Raw genomic sequence first — 22,077 nt, forward strand, 5'->3', positions numbered from 1 at the left:
TTTGCTGTTTTCTTCTTAAATGCCTTTGATTTTGGCATTAGGATAATGCTGACCTTCTAAGACAAATTGGGAAGAAATCCCTTCTTTTCTGCATTCCGGAAGCAACTGTGCAGAATTGGATATCCAACTGTGCAGAATTGGGCACTTGAGTGCCCCAAGTCTAGAATTGGGGTTGGTGAAAGGACCCATGTCCTTGATAAAATTTCTTTAATAGACACACGACCATTCAGGTTACCATTTTTTTCTTGAGTAAGTATTGGGGGTTTGTATGTATCAAGGACACGGCTCCTTTCACTAATCCCATGCTCCAGATTGGATATCTAACTCCTTGCTGGATATCACTGCTTGGATATTCCACACGTCAACATTTCCAAAGCTGACCTCTTCCCTTTCTCCCTGGGGTTCCTCTGCTCCCAGAATGTCATGATCATCTCCTTATCTGCCCAAGCCTAAAATCTGAGGCTCATTTTTTCTCTCTTCTTCACTTTCCAAGACCATTAAGTCCTCATATCTTTTGCTTCTTTCTATGTTCCTTCCTACTGACCACCACAATGCTCCGAACTCCTTAAGCATGAGGTGCTGTCTCTAGTTTTGCCTCTTCACCCCACTGAGTATAACAGTTTCTCAATAACTGATTAATGAATGCATATTTGTTATCTCATATTTTCTTAGATGAATAAATTTGTTTAGCCACATAACCAACCTCCAAGTATGAGAATATCGTTACATACACTCACCCAACAGATATTGGTTGAATGCCTGGCACTGTTCTAGGCTTTGCAGATATGATGTTGAACAAGTTAGACTAGATCTTTGCCCTCATGGAATTTATGTTCTGGTTGATAGAGACAGATAAAAACAAGCAAACAAATCAGAAAATTTCAGATAGTGATAAAAGAAAATAGGGTAAGAGTCTAGAGAGTGACTGGGCATGGGGAATGGACTGCTTGAGGAAGGGTGGTTAGGGAAAATCTTTCTGAGGGAGAGATATTTGAAAGAAGATGGAATGAAGTGAGAGAGCCAGCCATGCAGATATGAGGTAAGAGCATTCCAGTACAAAGGCCCTGGGGCAGAAAGTAAGCTGGACCATAGAGATACCATGCTGGGAATACAGGAGTGGTATGAAGTCTGGATTTTTCTAAAGTGCGACGAGGAACTATGTAGGTATTCTCAGCAGAGGATTGGTTACAATAGTTTCAACTGCCAAATTTTCCTCTTTCTTCTTTTCTTCCAAAAATTTCAGTTGCTCCTACAAATGTTTTCTTACTAGAAAAGTTGCTCGTTGCATGGACTATCAGCTTTCTCTTTTAATAATGAGAATAAAATTGACCTTGGGTACCACCTCAGGGGATGGAGGAGAGGAATGTTCTGGGTCCTCTACAACAGGAGCAATGTTATTGCTTTACTCATTTTACATGATGAGCTTCTCCTTCAGATTTCTTTGGGAGGGACAAGAGTGTTCCATTTATCCCTCTCTATACATCCCCCTGTCCTCCAGTTAGTAACTATAGGATCAGAGGTGCTTTGGGGCAAGTGGAGGCTTCCTTGTGGCATGCTTCCTGTGTGCTCTCTATCTCTTAATGCAATTTGCTAATGAAGGTGAGGAAAGGCAGAAGGGTGTGTTTCCTAATAGAGGTGGGAAAGTGTCTGCCTGAAAGGTCCCAAAGGATGAGCTATGTGGTCATTTGCATAGTGAGGTGGCTACACACCTCGCAGCACCTTTTGGGGAAGGTATCTATTTGGCATTCCTTAGATGAGGCCATTGCAACTAATTAAAATGTCCGGTTTAGGGGACATAAAGTCTTATGTCAGGGAGGCAAACAAGCCTCCATTGTGGGTATCCATGCTAACGGTCAACCTCCTCCTTATTTAATATCTATCTTAAAGGATCCACACTTGGACTTCCACTGTGCCCCTGGAACCCTTGGCCTGTGAAGCGCCCTGAGTATGGGTTTCTTCTCCATTCACTCCCGGTTCCTTCTGCTCCAGCCATAAAAGCTTTTGTTATTTGAATGCCCTATCTGTGCACCCATCAAAGAGTTTTTTTACCTTCTTTCTGGAATGCTCCCTAACCTATCTTTTGCCCACACTCTCTTTGCTCCGTAAATTCCCACACTCCTTTCAGATCTTAATTCAACCATCATTCCTTCAAAGGAGACCTTCTTAACCCCCTCAAGAAAGGGGGGTCTGAGCCTGGGCACATTCCTTTGTCATGTGTCCTCAAAGAATCAAGTTCATTTCCTTTCAACACCTGAACTCAATTTATTTTATACTTTATACTTGCCTACCCATGACTGTTTGATTAATGTCTACCTCCCCCTACTGGAATTTAACCTTCATGAAGGTAGGGACAATGTCTTATTCTGACCGTATTTTATTCCTAATAGCACAGTGTCTCATAGATAGCAAATGCTCAGTAAGCATGTGCAAAAAAAGCTAAATGTTGGGACACCTGGGTGGCTCAGTGGTTGAGTGTATGCCTTTGGCTCAGGGCATGATCCTGGAGTCCCGGGATCGAGTCCCACATCAGGCTTCCTGCATGGAGCCTGCTTCTCCCTCTGCCTGTGTCTCTGCCTCTCTCTGTATCTTTTATGAATGAATAAATAAAATCTTTAAAAAAACAGCTGAATGTCTGCAGCATATAAGGGAACTAAAACTTAGGACAGAATCTCTCCTATTTGGGGTGTGGGCCCATATTATGCAGGCCTGCATGTTTCCTTTTATTACTAAGGAAAGTATTTCCTCTTCAGTTTTACTGATTACTCTATATAAATTATATGAAGCATTAATGTGTGGTGGGATTTTCAGGTGTCCTTAATTTTCTATCCCTCTCTCTTTATGTTTTTTCTTACTTGTATATATTTACTGAATTTTTTAAAAAAGATTTTATTTATTTTTTCATGAGAGACACATAGAGAGAGGTACAGACAGCAGAGGGAGAAGAAGCTCCCTGAGAGGAGCCTTATATGGGACTAGATCCCAGGACCCCAGGATCACAGCCTCAGCCAAAGGCAGATGCTCAACCAATGAGCCACCCAAGTGCCCTATCTACTGAATTTTCTATATTGAACATATATTACTTAAATTAATTTGAAAAACCTCTGGAAGTACCTACTTTCTACCTTTAAAATATGGAGCTTTGAGGGTTTTGAACTGGAATTAGAAGGAAGGAAATGAAATCCTAGCATGCCACTTGATCTAGCAAGGAATAACATCTGCACAGACTTAACAATGTAAATAGTATATATTTTTGTTTTGTTTTAAGCTACATTTAAGGACAGGTTACAGATGCAGAAGAAAATACAAGGGTTACAAAAATACAGCTTTGACCATATAATAGTAAAAGTGAAGCTGACGCGAGGTAAGAGGTGGAAGTGTTAGAAGTGGAAGTTGCGGGGGTGTGTGTGTGTGTGTGTGTGTGTGTGTGTTAATTTCCTCATCTTGCACAGAAAGGAGTCAAGATACTAAATAATGTTACTAAAAGCAGCAATGGTGGTATAAGTATATTATCTCTGATTCCAAAGGAAGCAACAGAAGTAATAAGTAACATAATCAAATATTAAAGAGGAAGAGAGAGGAGAGATTTAAATCAGCTAAAAATCTCATCTTTCCAACTAGGGAGTATAAGTATTGTCTAGAGTTGCCAATTAAGAAATAGAAGCTATCCGATTATTAAGCAGCATTATGGTGAGAACAACGAGAAGAACCAGAAATAGAAATGATTACAACAAGTTGCCTTGGGGACTGGGATACAGGTGGGGAGAGGTGCAGCAGAGCCAAGAATGATGTTTCTCATCATAAACTCATTTGTATTATTTGATTTATCATGTGCAATTAAGAACAATTTAAATGGAATGAAATGAAGAGGTTGGATTAAATGGTCTCTAAGGGTCTTTCCCTAGAACTGAGAATCTATATCAACATGTTTGCTTTGTTCTTCAGGGAACGAAAGGCAATGAGCATTTACTGAACACTAACTATGTGCCAGGTGCTGTGTACCCGTCATCTGCTTTGCACTTTAGAATATCCTATGAGGGTAGCTCTTACGATCTCCCTCCAACACACCAGGACATTGAGACTCTCGGGGAGGTGACATTTCCTATACAGGTCCACATGGCAATAAAGAAGCAGTAGGGCTGACAGGGTTAAGAGCAAGAGCCACTTTCCTTTGACACCCATTGCTTCTCCATGGCAACCCATGCAGCCAAAGCCTGAGGAAGTGTGGAATATTTCCCCCCCTCATTATACATGCACATGATGAAAAAAAAAGCATAGTTATCAAAAATAAAAACAGGAGATTGGTTAAAATCTCATCACCTGAGAAACTTTTTAGCCTCACATCTGATAGGATTACATCATTTGTTGCTTTATTTACTGGGCTTTTAGTCACAGCTACTAACATTCTTGAAACTTAAAAAATTCTGACACACACACACACACACACACACACGCACAAATATGCATTTTGAAGTATGAAGAATCTTGAGCTATCTTCTAGCTGATAAAACGGAGTTACTAAAACTACTCTTCTGCAACCCCCAGACATAACCTCTATTCTGGATTTGTGTAAATAATTTCTTTGCAGGCCACTCATTTTTTAAGGTCTGCTGGTTGGATACCAAGGTAAATAATAACTGGATCACCCAGGGTAATTTACACCTATAAATTCCTTCTTTCCCCACCCTCCTAACTTCCATGCATCCTCATCCATCCCTCAGAGCCCCACTCAAGCTTCACCTCCTAGGTCGTCTTCTAAGACCCTCCAGTCTACAGTGGTTTTCTTTTTAAAAACTTAGCAAAATCCTTGTTCACTCAGGCCCCATAAGCTGTCTGTAGGTTGAGCTAATCTAGCCCCAGACCAGGGCCCTAAAGTCTGTGGTTCTGAGGAAGAATCAGAGCAGTGTCTCATATCCTATGATACCACTGACTGAGAGAGAGTCTTCTTGGAGGGACCAGTTATATGCAAGACCCACATTTGCTCTGACATGAGAGGACAACAAAAAGAATATACAGAGCATGGGTATAATATCTAAAGACCAAGCAAGATCTGAACACCTTCATTCTGGCTAGGATATAGTCAGCACAGAAAAGAAAGAAGTCATTCATTCATTCATTCAACAAATAATAGGCATCTATTATACACAAGTCTCTCTGCAAGGGGTGGAGACATGACAGTGTTGGGGGCAGACCTGATGCATGGTACTTGTCAAGGTGATGAGGAAAACAAGTAAATGGAAAATTGTGGCAAGTGCTAGAGCTGGGCCATGCATGGGGCTATGGCAATGCATAAGAGGGTGATAGGGAAGGCTCTTCAGAGAAGGGAATACTAAGCTGAGACCTGAACCAGGAGTAAGTGTTGGACAGTTGAGGAAGAACACTTCCTGCAAAGGCCAAAGAGTGACAGGGACCACGGTGGGTGAAGGGCTGACCACTGAATAAGAAGCTTTCCATGCTGGAGGAAGATGGTATGAGCTGAGGGAGAAGGGGAATCAGGAGGCATATGCAGAAAGATCTTAGAAGCCTTGCTCAGGCATCTGAATGCCACCTTGCTGGTTTCCATCAGGGAAATCTGCAGTTTCACCTTCTGTCTGTAAAACAGAAAGGACTGGGGTAGTGGGGTGTGTGTGTGAAAAGAGGTGTTGGGATAGTCTAAGCAAGAGAGAGTAGGGAGTGGTGGCAAAGGAGACAGAGAGGAAGGAGCAGACATCGGAGACCTGGATGACAGATGGGATACAGGAGCAGAGAGGGCAATGACACCCATGACCACTTGCTCACAGGGTCCAAGGACACAGTGGGTTTGCAGGGAGCAGGAAGTTGAGATCAGATCTGGGTAAGGGGATTTTCTGAGGTCTGTGCACGTTCAAGAGAAGACATCTAACAGGTAACTAGAGGTATGGTATGGGGCCCCAGAATCTGAAGGGTAGATCCGAACTTGGGAATCATCAGCATGAAGATGAAAACTGACTCCAGGAGAGGCTAATACACCAGTGTGAGGGTAGGCATGGGTGGGCATTTCTCAAAGTGACCAGACCCTTACACATACTTCAGCTCTTCTGACTTCAAAGAAAGAGAGGGTGCAAAGAGATCAAGGCGAGACTGATAAATTCTGGACACTTCCATGTCTACCAACACACTATGTGATGAGAGAGGACAGGCCATCTTGCAAACCAGGTGTGGGGAGGAAGGCTACTCCTACACACTTGGTGCTGCCTCTTTCATCCTTCCTTCACTTCACCAAACATCCACTGATTACTAGCTCTGTGGTCTGACACCCAACCTAAAGGCACAGAGGTAAGGATGGTGTCCTCTACAGGGTAGAGAGGGGCCTGGATGCTGCAGGAAACACAATGCCAGGTAAGACCAGAAAAATTAGATTTGAATGAAGTTTCCAAAGTAGTGGAGGAAGACAGCCCAGGACACCTGTGCCTGGGAAATAAATCAAAGGACTCTGAAGACTGGGAAGAAGGACAGTGACATCAAGTTCCTTGTGGAGAGCAGGCATTTGATATAAGGTATGTGCTAAACTGGAGCTGGAGGGGAGGAGATGGTAAGGGCTTTGGGATGGCTGGAGAGAATGGGCCAGGTCCTGAACTAGGAAAGGTGCAACCACAGACAGAGGAGAGATAAGATCAAAATCAATGTGAAGCAGGAAATCATCTGCTGGGGCTCGTGAGGAGGGGTGGGCTGAAAAGGCTGCAGGCAGTCAGGAGCCAGGCTCTCCATCTTGGAGACTTGTCAGAAAGGCCCAGCTGAAACCTACTTGCTCTGGGAAGAGGAAAGGGCCTGCTTATGAGGCTCTGGTGACTTTACATTCATCACTTCACTTAACACAAAGACTATGAAGTAGGAATAGGTTTCCTCTGTAATCTGGAAGTAGACCGTTCCTAATGAAACCTTTCCTAATCCCAAATGGCATACAGCAAAGAAGTAATGACACTTATTTTACATGGAAAAAAATTCTGAACATTCCCAGACCCCAAAAACAACCTCTCTCAGGCTTCTCTGATACTTCACAACACATCTTTAAGGGATGCGTAGAATAGAGATGAAGCACGGATAAAGCACAGCTCAAAGCTCCAGCAGCTTGATGCTGAGATGCTGAGTGGAGTCCCCGGGAAGGGGTTTGGTGCAGCCACTCATGTGCTGCCTCTAGACGGACTTGCTGCAAAGCAACAGTGAGTGCGGTTCTTGCTTTTCACCTTTTTTCCTGAAAGCAACATCCCCTTTGGATTTCTGTGGTTCGTGAAAACAGGTACCACCGTAAGGTCTTTTGTGAAAGCAAAGGGGCAGAATGCAAACTTTTTTTCAAAAAGCAGGGGATACTTACATTTAGCCCCAGCATTTTGGGGTGTGGAATCTAAGGCTGAGAGGATTTCATCCCTCTCTTGGAGTCTCATAGCTATTAAGTACAGAGGCAAAGCTTGAACCCAGGATGTCTGAGTCCTGAGATATTCCTTTCCAGGAGCACCTGGGAGTCAAACTGATATCAGGCTGAAACAAACTGATGAAACTTGGCCTGGCCTTTTCCTTTGGCTCCTGATGCATTTCTGGACTTATTCTGTGCAAGGTCTATAGATTTAGTGACACTCTTTCTTTAATGTAAGGCACTGTGTATTCTTCTGGATATGGGCAGAGTATAAGTAAAAGACCTGAGATCTCTCAGAATTTTCTTGCTGACCTGGGCCTGGCTACTGGGCCTCCTTCCTAAACCAACCTTACCCTGTTCTTTCATTCTGCTCTACTGCTGAGTTATATAGCCTTGAATGAGACAGATCTTTCTTCAGAGGGACAAAGGCAGGTCAAGAGCAAGTGCCTGCAGCAAGTTTCAAAATGGGAATGCTTTTTTTTTTTTTTTTTTTTAAGTTGCAAGTGGCCAGTTAGAACCTACTGGGTGGTAAATGTCCTTACCATCTGAGTTTCCCTGGCTCATCATTAGATCCAGTGGACCCTGTCCCCCATCCCCTAGGACACATCTCCTTCCCAACCACTAGACTACACACCACAAATGCGAAGGCCTGGTCTTGATGTGGCCAATGCAATAGCAAAGGTCCCAGGGAATGACATTCATTGCAAATCACTTGGAATGAGAAATGAGCAAATTCATGGACTGGAAAAAAATGGAATTAAGCCTGAGCTTCAATTAGAACAAAGACTCATGGTCCTCCTTGAATCATGCTGCCTTGAAGCAGAAACAGCTGACTGGTTAATAATACCCAGTTCATGTCCTATGGTTTGCCATATTGTTATATTGGACTTTGCATCTGACCAAGAGGAAGCGGGCATTTCAGCAGCCTCCTAGATACTAAAGCACGACAGATTCTAGCGCCTAGAATATACGACGACTAGGCAGTTTCCAGTGGGGTCTCAGGCCACTTTACTTTCACTGGGAGATAATACCATCTTGTCAGGGTTTGTGTTTATTTTGGGGGGGAGGGGTTAATGATTTCCAGCAGAGATGACAAAAAAGAATCACCTAGGATTGCTATGAATGGTTTAAGAAGAGAGAATACTGTCTACTCATCCTAGGGAAGGCCAAGTATACTACAGACACCAGAGACTGACTGTTTATAATGATCATTTTCTAGCAGATGTATTTTGTTCTTTAAACATCAATATTTTTATTTGAGAGAGAGAATGAGCAAGGGGAAGGACAGAGGGAGAAGCAGACTCCCTGCTGAGTAGGGAGCCCGATGTGGGGCTCCATCTCAGGACCCTGAGATGAGGACCTGAACTGAAGGCTATACTTAACCAATTGAGCCACCTGGGTACCCCTCAAACATTAATATTTCTAAAAATTTTTAAAAAGATTTTATTTCAGAGAGAGAGCGAGCACATGCACTAGCATGAGTGGGGAAAGAGGCAGAGGGAGAAGCAGACTCTGCTGAGCAGGGAGCCCCACAAGGGGCTTAATCCCAGGACCCTGGGATCACGACCTGAGCCAAAGGCACATGCTTAATGGACTGAGCCACTCAGGTGTCCCAAAAATCAATATATTATGATAACATTTCAAAAGAAAGAAGTGAAACATCTTCAGGAAGGAGACCTTTTCATGATTTACCTGCAGGCAACATATATGCAAGCAGTGGTCCAGGGGTCCTCTCCCAATAATCCATGACTCAGGCAGTGGTTGCTTTCGGAAAGGATTCTGACAACATATTCAGGCTCAGCAGGATTGATTTTTAATGTCTGCCTTGGGCTAGCATAGGGACAATGGCACTTAAGTCACAAATTTGTTATTCTTGACCTCTAAAAACCACCACCAGCACCACCACCACCAGTTACTTATGTGTGTTAACTGACCTGATATTTGTCATTTTCTTTTGGAAATGCATCAAATACTTAATTTAGGCGAGGACTGTCCCCTGAAACTATTAATTTGGCAGATATTCCTCGGGCTTTACTAAGATACAATTGACCTGTTAATACCATGTAACTTTAAGGTGTACAATGTGATGATTTCTTAAAAAGGTTTTATTTATTTCAGCGAGAGAGTGACAGCAAGAGCAGGAGGAGGATGAAGGGGAGGGTATAGGGGAGGGAAGGGAAAGAAGCAGGCTCCCACTGAGCAGGGAGCCTGATGTGAAACTTGATCCCAGGACCCTGGGATCCTGACCTGAGCTGGAGGCAGATGCCTGACTGATGGAGTCACCCAGGCGCCCTTGTGATGATTTGATGGTTGTGAAATGGTTACCACCACGTAAGTTGGTGAACACATCTTTCACCATCTTTCACAATTACCATTTTTGTTGTGGTTGTGGTGGGGCGATCATTTAAGATCTACTTCCTCAATGGCTTTCAAGTTTACAGCACAGTATTGTTAACTCTTGTCACCATGCCTGGACCTTACACCACAGCGGGTATGTTTTTAAAGTTGTTACTCTAGCCCCTTTCTTTTTGTTGCTCAAGTATTTACGCTCATTTTTGGAAAAAAAGAAAAAAGAAAAATGCAGATGCATTTTATTTTAAGGAAGAAATTTATAATCCCACCACCTGGGGGGTCATCACTGATAACCTTTTGGGGTTTATCCTGCCAGGTTCTTCTACACGTATAACATTTAAGTATGTATTTTAAAATAGTGGGGTATAAAACACCTACTCTTTTGTAATCTCTTTTCATCACTTAGCATATACTATCAACATCTTCCTATGTGCAGTACAGAGTTTCTCATTTAATGTGTGTCTCTGTCTTTGTTTTGGCCTGGAGGAGTCTTGTTTTCCCCACATCCTTTCCTGAGTGACCATCTTACTTACTCATATTATTTGATAAATGATTACCCACTAAACTACTGGCTCTCACAGCATTATCTTTTTCAAACGCATCTCAGCAGACTTTGTATTTTAGTGAGGCTTTTTTTTAAAGATTTTATTTATTCATGAGAGACACAGAGAGAGAGGCAGAGACATAAGCAGAGGGAGAAGCTTCTCCTTAGGGAGCCCAATATGGGACTTGAGCCCCGGACCTGGGATTGCGCCCTGAGCTGAAGGCAGATGCCACCCAGGCGTCTCCAGTGAAGCTTTTAAAGATCAGATAACAACAACAACAACAAAAAATAAAGATCAGATAACATTTCAAATCAAAAGTCTCTAACAGGAGGATTTCAAACACTGTTGGAAATGGGAAGAGATGCTTTGGTTTGGGGGTGGTGGTGAGAGTCCTCCTGGTACCCCTTGAATTATAACACCAAGGAAGTAAATGTCAATAGGCATTACGGTAGAAACCAAGGAGGTAGGATTTGGCTATACCCTGACGAAGACCTCCCGTGTACCTTGGTTTCCTTATTTGTACACTGACCTTCTGGGTCTGATGTGGCTAAACTGTACACAAGGGAGAGGGTATATAATAAGAGATGAATGAGGTTGGAGGAAGAGTCATGGCTGAATTTTCTGGGCCCCTGCGTCAAAGCTGGGGGCTAGAACTTAAGTACAATGAGAAGCCATCTGTCAGTTTTAACCAGGAAAGTAACATGATCTGATTTATAATTGTCTGAAAGTGCTTTTGCTGCTAAATGGAAAATCAGCTCTGCCATTTTATTCCCCAATGCTTTAAAATTCCATCCTCGACAAGAAGGGTAAGGCAGTGACCCTCAAATAAGCTGGGTCTTAGACATTCCTCTTAAATTGCACACAGGGAGAAAGCATTATTGCTTTCTTTTCTCTAAAGGACCCTGAAGTAGAGGGAAAGCCTCCCCACCATGGCCTATAGGAAGAGGCCAGCTGACAGTGGCATTCTGGGAATTCTCTTAGGGCCACTCACAAATCCCATATGGTCTCTTTCTAATTTGGATTGGACAGCTTTCCCGACTTCATCTGCCTTTCCATGATTCTACACTGGTATTTCCTACTTATAAATCAAATAGATGGGTAGCATGAGAGTCGTGGCTGAGTTCAGCACTAGCAGATGCCTCTATAAATTAAAAAAAATGAGGTCAGAAGTAGCTCCTAAGCATACGTTATCAAGAATAAATCTCACCAACTAGCAGAACTAGCTGGAAAAAACAAAAAGCCTCATAACTTTTCTTCCTCCTTACACACTGTGACCTTGTCTGCTTAGTGATCTATTTTCTTCTTAACTTTCCAGATCCCATAATGAAGTTTCCTTTCTCCCATCTTGTGAAAAATACTGAACATATAAAATATTAGAAAGAACAATGCACATCCTTATACTCCTGACATAGTCACAAAAACCCTTTCTTATACCATTTCTGCCTTGATTCCAAATGTTTTACTGAATCGCTGAAGGCAAGTTGAAGTCATTGCATTACTCAGCTTTAAATACTTCAGCATGCAACTCCTAAACCCAAGATTATCCTCCTATGTGACCTCAGTATTATGACTGCCTACATTAAAAAATTTTTTTAATATCATTTAAGATACAGTTGATACTAAAATGTCCTTAGTTGCCTCTAAAACGTTCCTCTTATAGCCTTTTTTTTGGAACCAGCATTCAACTATAATGATTTTTCTAAAGTGTGAAAAAAGCATGATTGTTCTACACAAAAGGACTTCCATGAATTTCTTGTTCGGGACCTGCTTTGTGCTTCTGCTTCTGCATGGGGTTCTCTCTGGCAGGAGCGTGAGAGTGACCAGTGCGATTAGGTCACTTTTGCACTTATCAAGTGCCACACTAATGCCTGTTACTCCTACTGCTTAGGACAACTACTGACACCTCATGGTTATGAGAGCAATGATCATTAGATGATTAATAAGAACCAAAACCTACTATGAAATTGCCCTATCAACAGAGCAAGTAAAAGTGAAGAGGTTTTGGAATCAGGACACAAAAATCTTTTATTTTAAGGGACCCTCATAAAAATTCTTCAAGGGAGGAGTATTTTATTTTTTGTATTAGCTTCAGTTTTAAGATTTTCCTTTGCTATGTTACTTAAAACTCCTGGACCATGAGGGATTTTTTTTTTCCTTTTCAGTTTTTTTGGGGAAGTACTTTTAACTACTGATTTAAGTTTTCTTTTAAATTTTTTTTATTTTTTAAGTAAACTCTTTGCCCAACATGAGGCTTGAACTCACGACCCTGAGATCAAAAGTCGCATGCTCCAATGACTGAGCCAGCTAGAAACCCCTGACCATGAGGGAGTTCCATCAAATACCACAAAACTTCACGTTCTCAACTCACTCAGCCTGAGGCTAACTGAGGACTTGGTTTCTCTTGTGTAATAGATACCATACAGATTCAGGATACACATTTAGGAAAAACAGTGTCAATGTGATCCTACACAGATCGGATTCACATTCAACAGCATTAAACATTACCTTTAGGCTCCATGTCTGGGTGGAAAAACTATGTATTAGTTTTGGCCCATCACCTAAAGGGAATCGTGAAACTAAACTCAAAACAGTATTTTCCTAACATTCTAAGTTTTGAGGCAACCAAAAAACAGTAACACTAACACTAATATTTTATGTTTTTGTCCTTGTCAAGTGAGGGTGCAGAAATGAGCTGGGAACTGGAGGCTCTCAGAAAACTCTGGTTTTCTGGTGGGAAGAGTGTGTGTGTGTTTGGGGGTGGGGTACAGGGCCTAACCAGAGCCCAGCATTCTAAACATTCCCTTATATGGATACGCATAGATGGCTTGTGAAGTGTTTCCTGCATGCTGATGTTAAGCCCCAAAGATCAGGGCCTGTGAAGCAGGCAACAAATTAGGCTTCCCACAGCCAGCTCTGTACAGCAAATATGAGCTACAGCTTCCACCCCTGGTCTGGGATTCCAGGTGCAGTGGAAAGCTCAACTGTGATATATTCCATCTGCTCCTGTTCCGTGGGGCCCTCACTTCCAGGAGCTCTTTGTAAACCTGGCCAAATACATCAGTAACCTTATCTGGTTCTGTGTATCTGCGTGTGTGTGTGGTCTTTTCCCCGCCAATCTCCGCCTCACTTGAATAATGCTGTATATTACCATGTCTCACCTCTGCTCTTTCCGCTCCCCTCTGAATTGTCAAGGGGAAAAATAATTCTTACTCTGGATCAGAATCATGTCTGGTCAGCTGGGAAAGATCTACAGCCAAGAAACAGGCTTAGAACGTAGCTCAGCCCCCTCCCCTTGGAGCACATCAATGTCTTCCAAGGCTGGCACTTCCTAAAAGGTGGGAATTGGGGATGCAGGGAAATGATATTTAACAACAGTGAGTCACGGTGAGGAAGTTATTTCCTTCTCAGTTTCTGACAACTTTAGTGAGAAAGTCTCCATTTGGATCCAACACATCTTATCACCTCTCTAACATTTGCTAATCTCCATTTTTAACAGAGAGAGCAGCCCTTACACTCAATGGCCTGTGCTGGTAGCAGCTGGAATTACATGAGTTTGGTTAATTTTAATTGAATTTGTTTTTTTGGTTGCTTTCTAATGATGGCAAGAGTTAATGATTTTTTTTTTAATGGAAGTTTCCTTTTAAAATAAATTTAAGTTAAAAAGTCAATTTAAATACAACTGTTTTATAAACAAGAGGACTAGTGGTCTGTAGATATGGCAAGAATCAATTATGACAACACTTCAATGAGTAATCTCTGGAAATGCTGGCTAAGAAGATGTAGATCAGGGGTTCTCCACCCTGGCTGTACCCTGGAATCGAGTGTGGAGCTTCTGGCCTGGCATTTTAGCCAGGGCCTCCTTGGAGCAGGATGAAGGACAGACACGGGATATTTAAAGAGCTTTCTGAGCAACTGTACTAAGCAGCTGCAGGTGGGACCACTACACCACCTCCAGGATGTTTGCAGATGTCCATTTTCCAACAACATGCAGGAGAGCAAGCTGCACTGTGACTCCTGAGCCCTCAGCTTCCAGACATCCTATCCAATGGGGTATCCTCATAGAAAAGTCATTAGTGCAGAACTGGATGACTGAGGCTCTGATCTCTTGGCAATTACTGGCAAGGTTAATGAAACAAACACGGCATGTTTCAAGGATTGGGGTGGCTTTGGATGAAGGTAATTGACAGTCTCTGCCTCAAATGGAATGGTGCTATCTTGAAAGACTTTGGGGTATAAACAGGGATGTTTCTACTTGTCATCTAGAATTGAGCTAAATGTCCCTCCCCTCATCATTTAGGCCATAAAGAGACTTGTGTTAGGTGCAGAGGATACAAAAATGACCCTCATGCAGAAATCTGTCCTATCATCCCCTCCTCCCTATTTCCACTGTTTTTTTTTTTTTTTTTTTTTTTTTTTAATTTTTATTTATTTGTGATAGTCACAGAGAGAGAGAGAGAGAATGAGGCAGAGACACAGGCAGAGGGAGAAGCAGGCTCCATGCACCGGGAGCCTGACGTGGGATTCGATCCCGGGTCTCCAGGATTGCGCCCTGGGCCAAAGGCAGGCGCCAAACCGCTGCGCCACCCAGGGATCCCTATTTCCACTGTTTTATACCCGTATCACTCTGTGGTTGTGGATCTTGGCTGGTGGTCTCCAAACTTTTTGGACCACACGCTTTTCATCAATACAATTTTGAGCAAACATCCCAGTTGACATGTATTTACTTGATCAACTCTGGATAGCTATAATTTAACAGTGTGTTAATATACAAGACGGCTTAGTTTCTTTCTTAATTTTTAAGTAAAGAGTTAAAAGCTATGAGATCATCCTGCCTACCCCCTGGACAGCTAACCTTCTATGCTGCAGACTGAAGGTGTTGACTGTGAAGGGTGCCATTAGGGAAGGGATCATGTCCAATGGCCTCTGAGTCCTGGAGTCCCACACACCGCCTGGCCCATGGGGGTATGTCTACAGAAGCTGTGATCCTCATCTGTCAGACCATGTTTGCTAGGTACCTGACATGGTGATGAAGCTAGCAGGTTTGTTTTTCAGATTGGGACATATGTAAAAGAATGTAAAATACTTAAACACTATAAAGCCTTGGGTACCTGGGTGGCAAAGTCAGTTGAGTGTTTGACTCATGGTTTTGGCTCAGGTTGTGATCTCATAGGTCATGAGATCGAGCCCCTAGTTGGGCTCTGCATTCAGCAGGGAGTCAGCATGAGATTCTCTCTCCCTCTCCCTCTTCCCTCCCTCCCACTCTCACTCTCTTTCTCTCTCAAATTAATAAATCTTAAAAACAAAAACAAAAAATAAACTATAAAACCATGTAGAGGACAGGGATTACTGTGAGTTGAGGTGACTCCTTTCCACAAAGCCTGGCTCATTGTTCACTTATTGCACCATTGGGCTCTGAGTCTGGGTTGGAAGATACACTGTTTGCAGATGGGCCAAGAGGTACTGCTTAGTTGTGCCTGGGTGTAGGATGTACCTCCTGAGTAGCTAGAGGGATGTTTTGTCAGGGTGATGGGAAAAATTACCCTAAATCAAGGATAGGTGGGAATATGGAGCAAAGGTCTGAGATGGACACTAAAGGGTGGGCTTTTGCTTCTTTACTTCCCATGCATCAAGATGGTCTACATTTGTTAAATGTGTGAATACTTCCTTTTAAGGAAAAGGAAGCAAAAATATTTATTGCACTAAAGCCAAACAATAATTTAGAGTGTAAAATAAAAAATGGGAGACCCCTATCTCCTGCTCCCATCACATCCCACACAGGTAACCACTCTTCCTATCTCGGTGAATGTTACTTTTATAACCAAAGTAAAAATCTATGAAAAAATTATTAATATGCTGGAACATAAAGACATCTGCAAGGATATCCTTTGGAATGTGAACAGTGGCTATCTTAGCGTGGCAATGTGGTTTTTGTTTTCTTTTTTCTGTGTTTCTGGGTTTTCTAGCCATGACTTTCTTTCAGTTATGCAATAAGAAAAACAAAATTAAAGGAAAGGACTATAAAATGGAAGCAGGAGATAGAAGGGTCAGACGTGGAGCTGGAACTAAAACAAAAACAAAAACCAACAACGCAATTTGCAAGGCTCTGTAGAGCAGCCCTCTGTCCCTGAGTATGCTAACTCTAAGGATATTGGGTTCTCACCCCAACTCCCGCACTAGCTGTAACCCTGGGAAAGTCATCTCCCTCTAGGGGCCTTGGCTTCCTAGCTGCAAAATGTGGGATTGCACTAGATCAGTGGTTCTCAACAGGGGGAGGTTTTGTCCTCTACAGGAATAATAGGCAGTATCTGAAGACTTTTTTGGTTGTCACAACTGGGGATGGTGCTACTAACATCTAGAGAGAAGGTAGAGTCCAGGGGTGCTGCTCAACATCTTACAATGCACAGGACAGGTCCCGAGAGTAAAGGGTTATCTGGCCCAAACTGCCAGCAGTGCCAAGGTGGTGAAAGCTGCCCTGGATGGCATTTGGTTCTGTGCATTTAGACCCGGACTCTCCTCGCCTCCTGTACGAGAAGCGATGGTTTCATGGCTGCCCAGACTCTGACTGTGGCCCACCCAACTCTAAGGAGGACAGGAGAAATAAACAACAGGGGCCAGGGCAGGGAACACTCTAAAGTCCTGGATGGAAGGTCCTGCCATAAAAGGCAGACAGGCAGACAGACAAGGCTGTCTTCCTCCCAGGGATGGGCCCTCGCTCGTTCACATGAACAAACAGGGCCCTCTTCTGGTGTATGTCGGCATAACGAACAATGGGCTGATGGTTCCAAAACTATGCAAAATTTGAGCAAAAACTTGGCGACTGTGGAGTATTTCCCTGATGACAATTTTATGATTTCTCAGGGTAGGAGATGCTAGAGGAAATACTAGTTGTTAATAAGAGAATTTCCTTTAAAAAACATAACAGAACTTATAAATAGATACCTGACAAATGCTGATTCATTTCAGACTAGACTCAACAAATATTTAAGAGGCTACCACGTCTAGACCCTTTGTGTGCACGCTTGATCAGTGACGCACACAGCCCCACCACCGCAGAGTGGGGAGAAGAAGGTCTCTTCCCGGGACAACCAGGGAAGAAAGGAAACTGGATTTCTACCTCCCACTAGATACACACAGCAATTCCAAGTGGAGAACAGACTTAAAGGTCTGTTAAGCCTCAAAATGCTAAACTGTAAAACACTTAGAAGATAACACATCTTCATGACTTTAGATAGGAAAGTTATTTTTTTTTAAAAGTTATTTTTTTAAACAAGCTACAAAAGCACCAACCACAGATAGGGAAAGAATGATAAATATATCAAGTCTCAAGAACTTCTGTTTATCAAAACACACACAACGGAAATATACTGATGATTCATGTATCCACAATATATCAATAATATGTATGGATAAATAAGGAAAAGATGACCGGATTTTAAAACAGGCAAAAATATCAAACAGCCTTTCACAAAAGAGGCTGTCCAAATGGCAGTGCCGTCTGGAAAGGGGCCCAGCATCCGTGGTCATCATGGAAATCAAAACGATAACGAGAGATCATGACGCATCCACCAGAATGGCTATGATGGAAAAGACAGACAAAGACAGTGTTCATGAGGATGTGAAGAAATGAAAACTCTTCTACACTGCTGAATGAGTGAACAAATTGGCACAATCACTTTGTAAAACTGTTCGGTATTATCTATCCACACACTGACTGAGCCATTTTACCACACGGTAAGTAAATCTAATAAAAATGAGAGCATAGATCCACCAAAAGAAATGTATAAGAACATTCATGGCATCTTCATTCATAATAGCATCACTCTGTAAACACCCACCCACAGTAACATGAATGATTCAATTAATCCATACAGGGCGATACTGCATATTCCATGTATTACTCTATTTACGTTAGACCTTAATTAAAAACACCAAGCAAACAACCTGATTGACAGATATAGAGGTTCCTATACTAACACGCACCTTGAATTTTGAGAAGTATTTGTAAGCACCTAACCTAAAGAGAATAAAAAAAAATACCTTTGAAAAGGTAGTCAATCTTTTCAATTTATATTCCCTCTACCTACGAATTAATGATCTATTAATAATCTCAGTTTTAAAACAAAAAGGCAAGTCACAGAAGGATAGGTATTTGTAGCAAAAATTGCAATACGGAACCTACAATGAGGAACTCTGCAAATCTATTAGAGAAAGACAACACGAGATAAATGGGCAGAAGACTTATTTGTACTTTCCAGTTTTTCTGTTATTATTAATCTATAATTATTATGTCCTACTATTTTTTGAATTAATTTTCAGTTCAAACATAATGCATGAAAATACTTTCCCTGCAAAATATTAGACATTCCAGATAAAATGAAAGCCCCTGTCGACCCCCGATACCTAGAGAAAATGAACTTTCTGGTATCCTTGGTATCCTTTTTTTCCCCCTAGATCTTTGTTTTCAATACAGTGTTATTTTTGTGGGTTTTATTTTTAGTTTATTTTATACATATGGCATCATTATGTGTTTTGTCCTGCAATTTGTTCTTTTTTCACTTAGTAATCTTTCAACATTTTCTATGTGGGTATATACAAAGCTACTCGAGCATCTTGTCCTTTCTCACTGCTTCAGAGTCCTCCATAAGAACAGATGTAGCACTGTTTAAATAGTCCTTCCTCTGTGGATGGCCATTAAAGCCCCTCCATTCATTCCTTCCTTCTTCCCTTACTTTCTTTTTTTGCTATTAGTGCCCCGCTTTAATTAGAATGGTCTAGATGTCATGCCTCATTCTAACTCAAAAAGCATCGTCTTGGCTTGTGGATCTCCCCAGTTGTCAACTGAAACCATGATACACAGCTTTGTGGAGCCCTGCTCCTCGCTATGTTGGCCTCTGCTGGGACTGGAATCAGTGCTGAGAACCCCTGCTCTCCTTCTTCCACCTTTGCTGTTGATGGGCTGTGAGTCCTCCCGAGAGGACCCTCTCTGGTTCCCGTTTCCTCATGCGTGAAGAGAGGGAGCAGGGAACATAAACCATTAAGGCCTCTGTCAGCGCTGAAGGTCTTTGGTCCTAAGCATCCTCTTGTCTTCACTGATATATGCAAGTGACCACCCTGGCAGGTGTGCCTGGGAAAAAAATTTTCCTTTCCTTGTAGCCCCCTCAATAAATAGTCCACTTCTTGGGGTTTGTGCAGGAGAAGCTTAACTGGTGCTCTCAGCTCTTGGGTTACAGCTCCTTATGAAAGAAGGTGCTCACAGGAGACACGCAGGCACCAAGATTTCTGGGGCCAACCCTCCCCCACCTCTACTCGTTCCGGTGCCCCTGGAGCCTCTCCTCATATCCTGCAGCCTTGAACAGAGCAGTGTTTCCTACCCATCTTGTTCCTGTGACTTCGGAAGGCTAAGTTGCCATGGCAACTCAGGCCACTGAACCATGTTCAAAACCTGTTACCATAAAGAGGAACACTTAGCTGTCTCGAGAGTCTATTTAAAGGGGAACAGAGAGGCAATTACTCCTTATGGAGGGAAAGCGAAACTGTGTGCATTTCTGAGCCTTTCCATGGGGGCAGGGTCTGAGAGAGCAGATGGGACATGTCCCTTGTAGAGGTGGGGACCATGGGCAGGCAGTAAACCTGCTCACTCATACAGACAACGAGAAGCAGGACTCTCTGGGGTTCTTATTCTGAGCATCTCCTCTTGCTTCACCTCCTCCCCTCTCCATGTGCCTCTTGCCTCCAGGATGACCCCTGGCCTGCGCAGCTGCACATAGCCTCAGTCTGCTTACGGTTAGTGCCTCTCCCAAGGCTGAAAGGGTCTTTCACAGAAGTCAAATCCAACCCCTTTACTCTCCACCTCAGGAAACTCCAAAGGCTACCTGTCCAGCATGCGGCTAACCTGCCCAGGACTGCGCCTACCCACCTAGGACCCTGGCTACCTGCCCAGGATGGGGCTACCTGCCCAGGACCACAGCTACCTGCTGCTCCCTCCTCAGCTACTAGCTTGTTCCCTTTGCCTTTCTGCTCCAGCTCATTCCAGGGTTCTTTCCCCTTGTTTGTTTTTTTAAAAGATTTTATTCATTCATGAGAGACACAGAGAGAGAGGCAGAGACACAGGCAGAGGGAGAAGCAGGCTCCATGCAGGGAGCCCGATGTGGGACTCAATCCCAGAACCTCGGGATCATGCCCTGAGCCAAAGGCAGACGCTCAACCACTGAGCCACCCAGGTGTCCCATTCTTTCCCTTTCTTAAAGACATCCAGTTCCACTATCTCCAAAATCAGCTTGTCCCTCCCGACACTCATCACTCTATCCTATTTTCCTTTTTATTCATTTACAGCACGTACCGCCCTCCATATGCCCAGTCTTTGCTTGTTTACTTCTCCAGTCATCTGCCTCTCTGGAGTAAGAATGGTAATAATTTGTCTCCCTTACCCGAGGCCATTCACCCATAACCTAGAGCTGCAGTAGTCAACAGGCGGGTGCTCAATCCCCTCGTGCTGGATGAGTTCATGGATGCTGAAAGATTCTTCCCACTGCTTCCTGAGGATTATGCCTCTCCCTATCCTTCTAGTGCTCCTCTGCTCCCCTGCACAGTTAACCCATGGCTGGAGGGCTGTGGAACCCCCACATGGAGGGGAAAAGGCAGCAGAGAGCACTGGGGAGAACAAGGGGAAGGCAGCCTCTGGGACTTAGGCAGGAGGGAGGTGAGGCCAGATGAGCGGTCGGGCAGCTAAAGGGTGCGCTGGGTCTGTGTGGGCCTGGGAGGTGGCAAGCCTCTACCCATCATGATAACCATGACCAGTTATTTAGTTTTTTACTGTATGTGCTTTCCAAGCTTTGCCTCCTTTCAGCCTCTAAACTACCCTGTGGGTTAGAATGGCTGCTTCATAATAAATGAAGAGAGCACTGTATGCTCTTCCCTCACCCTGGACTGTCACTCCTGGTTCTTCACCAGATCAATCCCTGGTCATTCTCCCAGTCACCTCCTCAGGGAAGTCCTCCCTCTCCCCCAGCACCACACTAGGTACTGTTTAATGTTCCCACGAAACCATGCATGCCCCCCTTATAGCACTTGCTGTAACGTAAACACAGCATTTCTGTGTAAATACTTATTCAATATAAATCTCCCTGCTACTTACTGTCCAGGACCTGAGGCTGGGACTGGCCACGGCTACGTCCCCCAGTGCAGTGCCTGGCTTGTGGTGGCCAAGCAGTTATTGTGTAATGAATGGATGGAATACTAAGCTTCGATGGGTGGCCAAGATCCTGCAGCTAGTGAAGGTGGGGCTGGGACAGGAACCCAGGCCCTGGCTTTAGACAGAATGCCTGTGTTCCTCCCAGGGTTCAAATGGTCGGAGCTGTTGAAGGCAGAATGGAGATGCAGTGCGTGCCCAGTGCTGGAAGAGCACGAGTCTGTGCTGCAGGGCCTCTGGGCAGGATGCAGTAGAAGGGCCTCAAGTATCTGGCTGGGGCAGGGGTCCCTTCCAGCCTGGAGATGCTCCAATTGCTTTGGGCTCACGACTCACCAGAGCTTGCTCTATGAGCAGGCAAAACAGGATGGCATTGCCCACCTCCCTCAGGCTCTGGAACACGTCTGTCTTGAGCTCTGCATACTCAATGATGTCCTTCAGCTGATGGTGAAAGAACTCCAGGATTCCTGGGGGATGAAGGCAGAGTTAGTGGGGAAACTAACCCTGCTCAGCCGGGATTATGGGAAGTACTGACTGAGCAACAGTCCCAGATCTGAGCGGGAGAGTAAAAAACCAAGCCCACATCTCTCTCTATGTGGGCCAGGGGTGAGAGTTCTTTCAGGGCTCAG

General features: G+C 43.6%; 1 protein-coding gene across 5 annotated transcripts in view; it reads right to left on the bottom strand.

Annotated features, from left to right (window-relative positions):
- The window catches only part of CYFIP2 (cytoplasmic FMR1 interacting protein 2), a 123,894-nt gene that overhangs the window by 14,113 nt on the left and 87,704 nt on the right, over positions 1-22,077 (bottom strand). For all 5 annotated transcript variants that reach the window (XM_035715651.2, XM_049109200.1, XM_049109199.1 and 2 more), the window contains one exon: positions 21,785-21,915. In XM_035715651.2, the coding sequence (XP_035571544.1) occupies positions 21,785-21,915 (131 nt within the window). The remainder of the gene's footprint in view (positions 1-21,784; positions 21,916-22,077) is intronic.

The sequence above is a fragment of the Canis lupus genome, chromosome 4 (assembly GCF_003254725.2).
Source record: "Canis lupus dingo isolate Sandy chromosome 4, ASM325472v2, whole genome shotgun sequence".
Classification (NCBI taxonomy): Eukaryota; Metazoa; Chordata; class Mammalia; order Carnivora; family Canidae; genus Canis; species Canis lupus.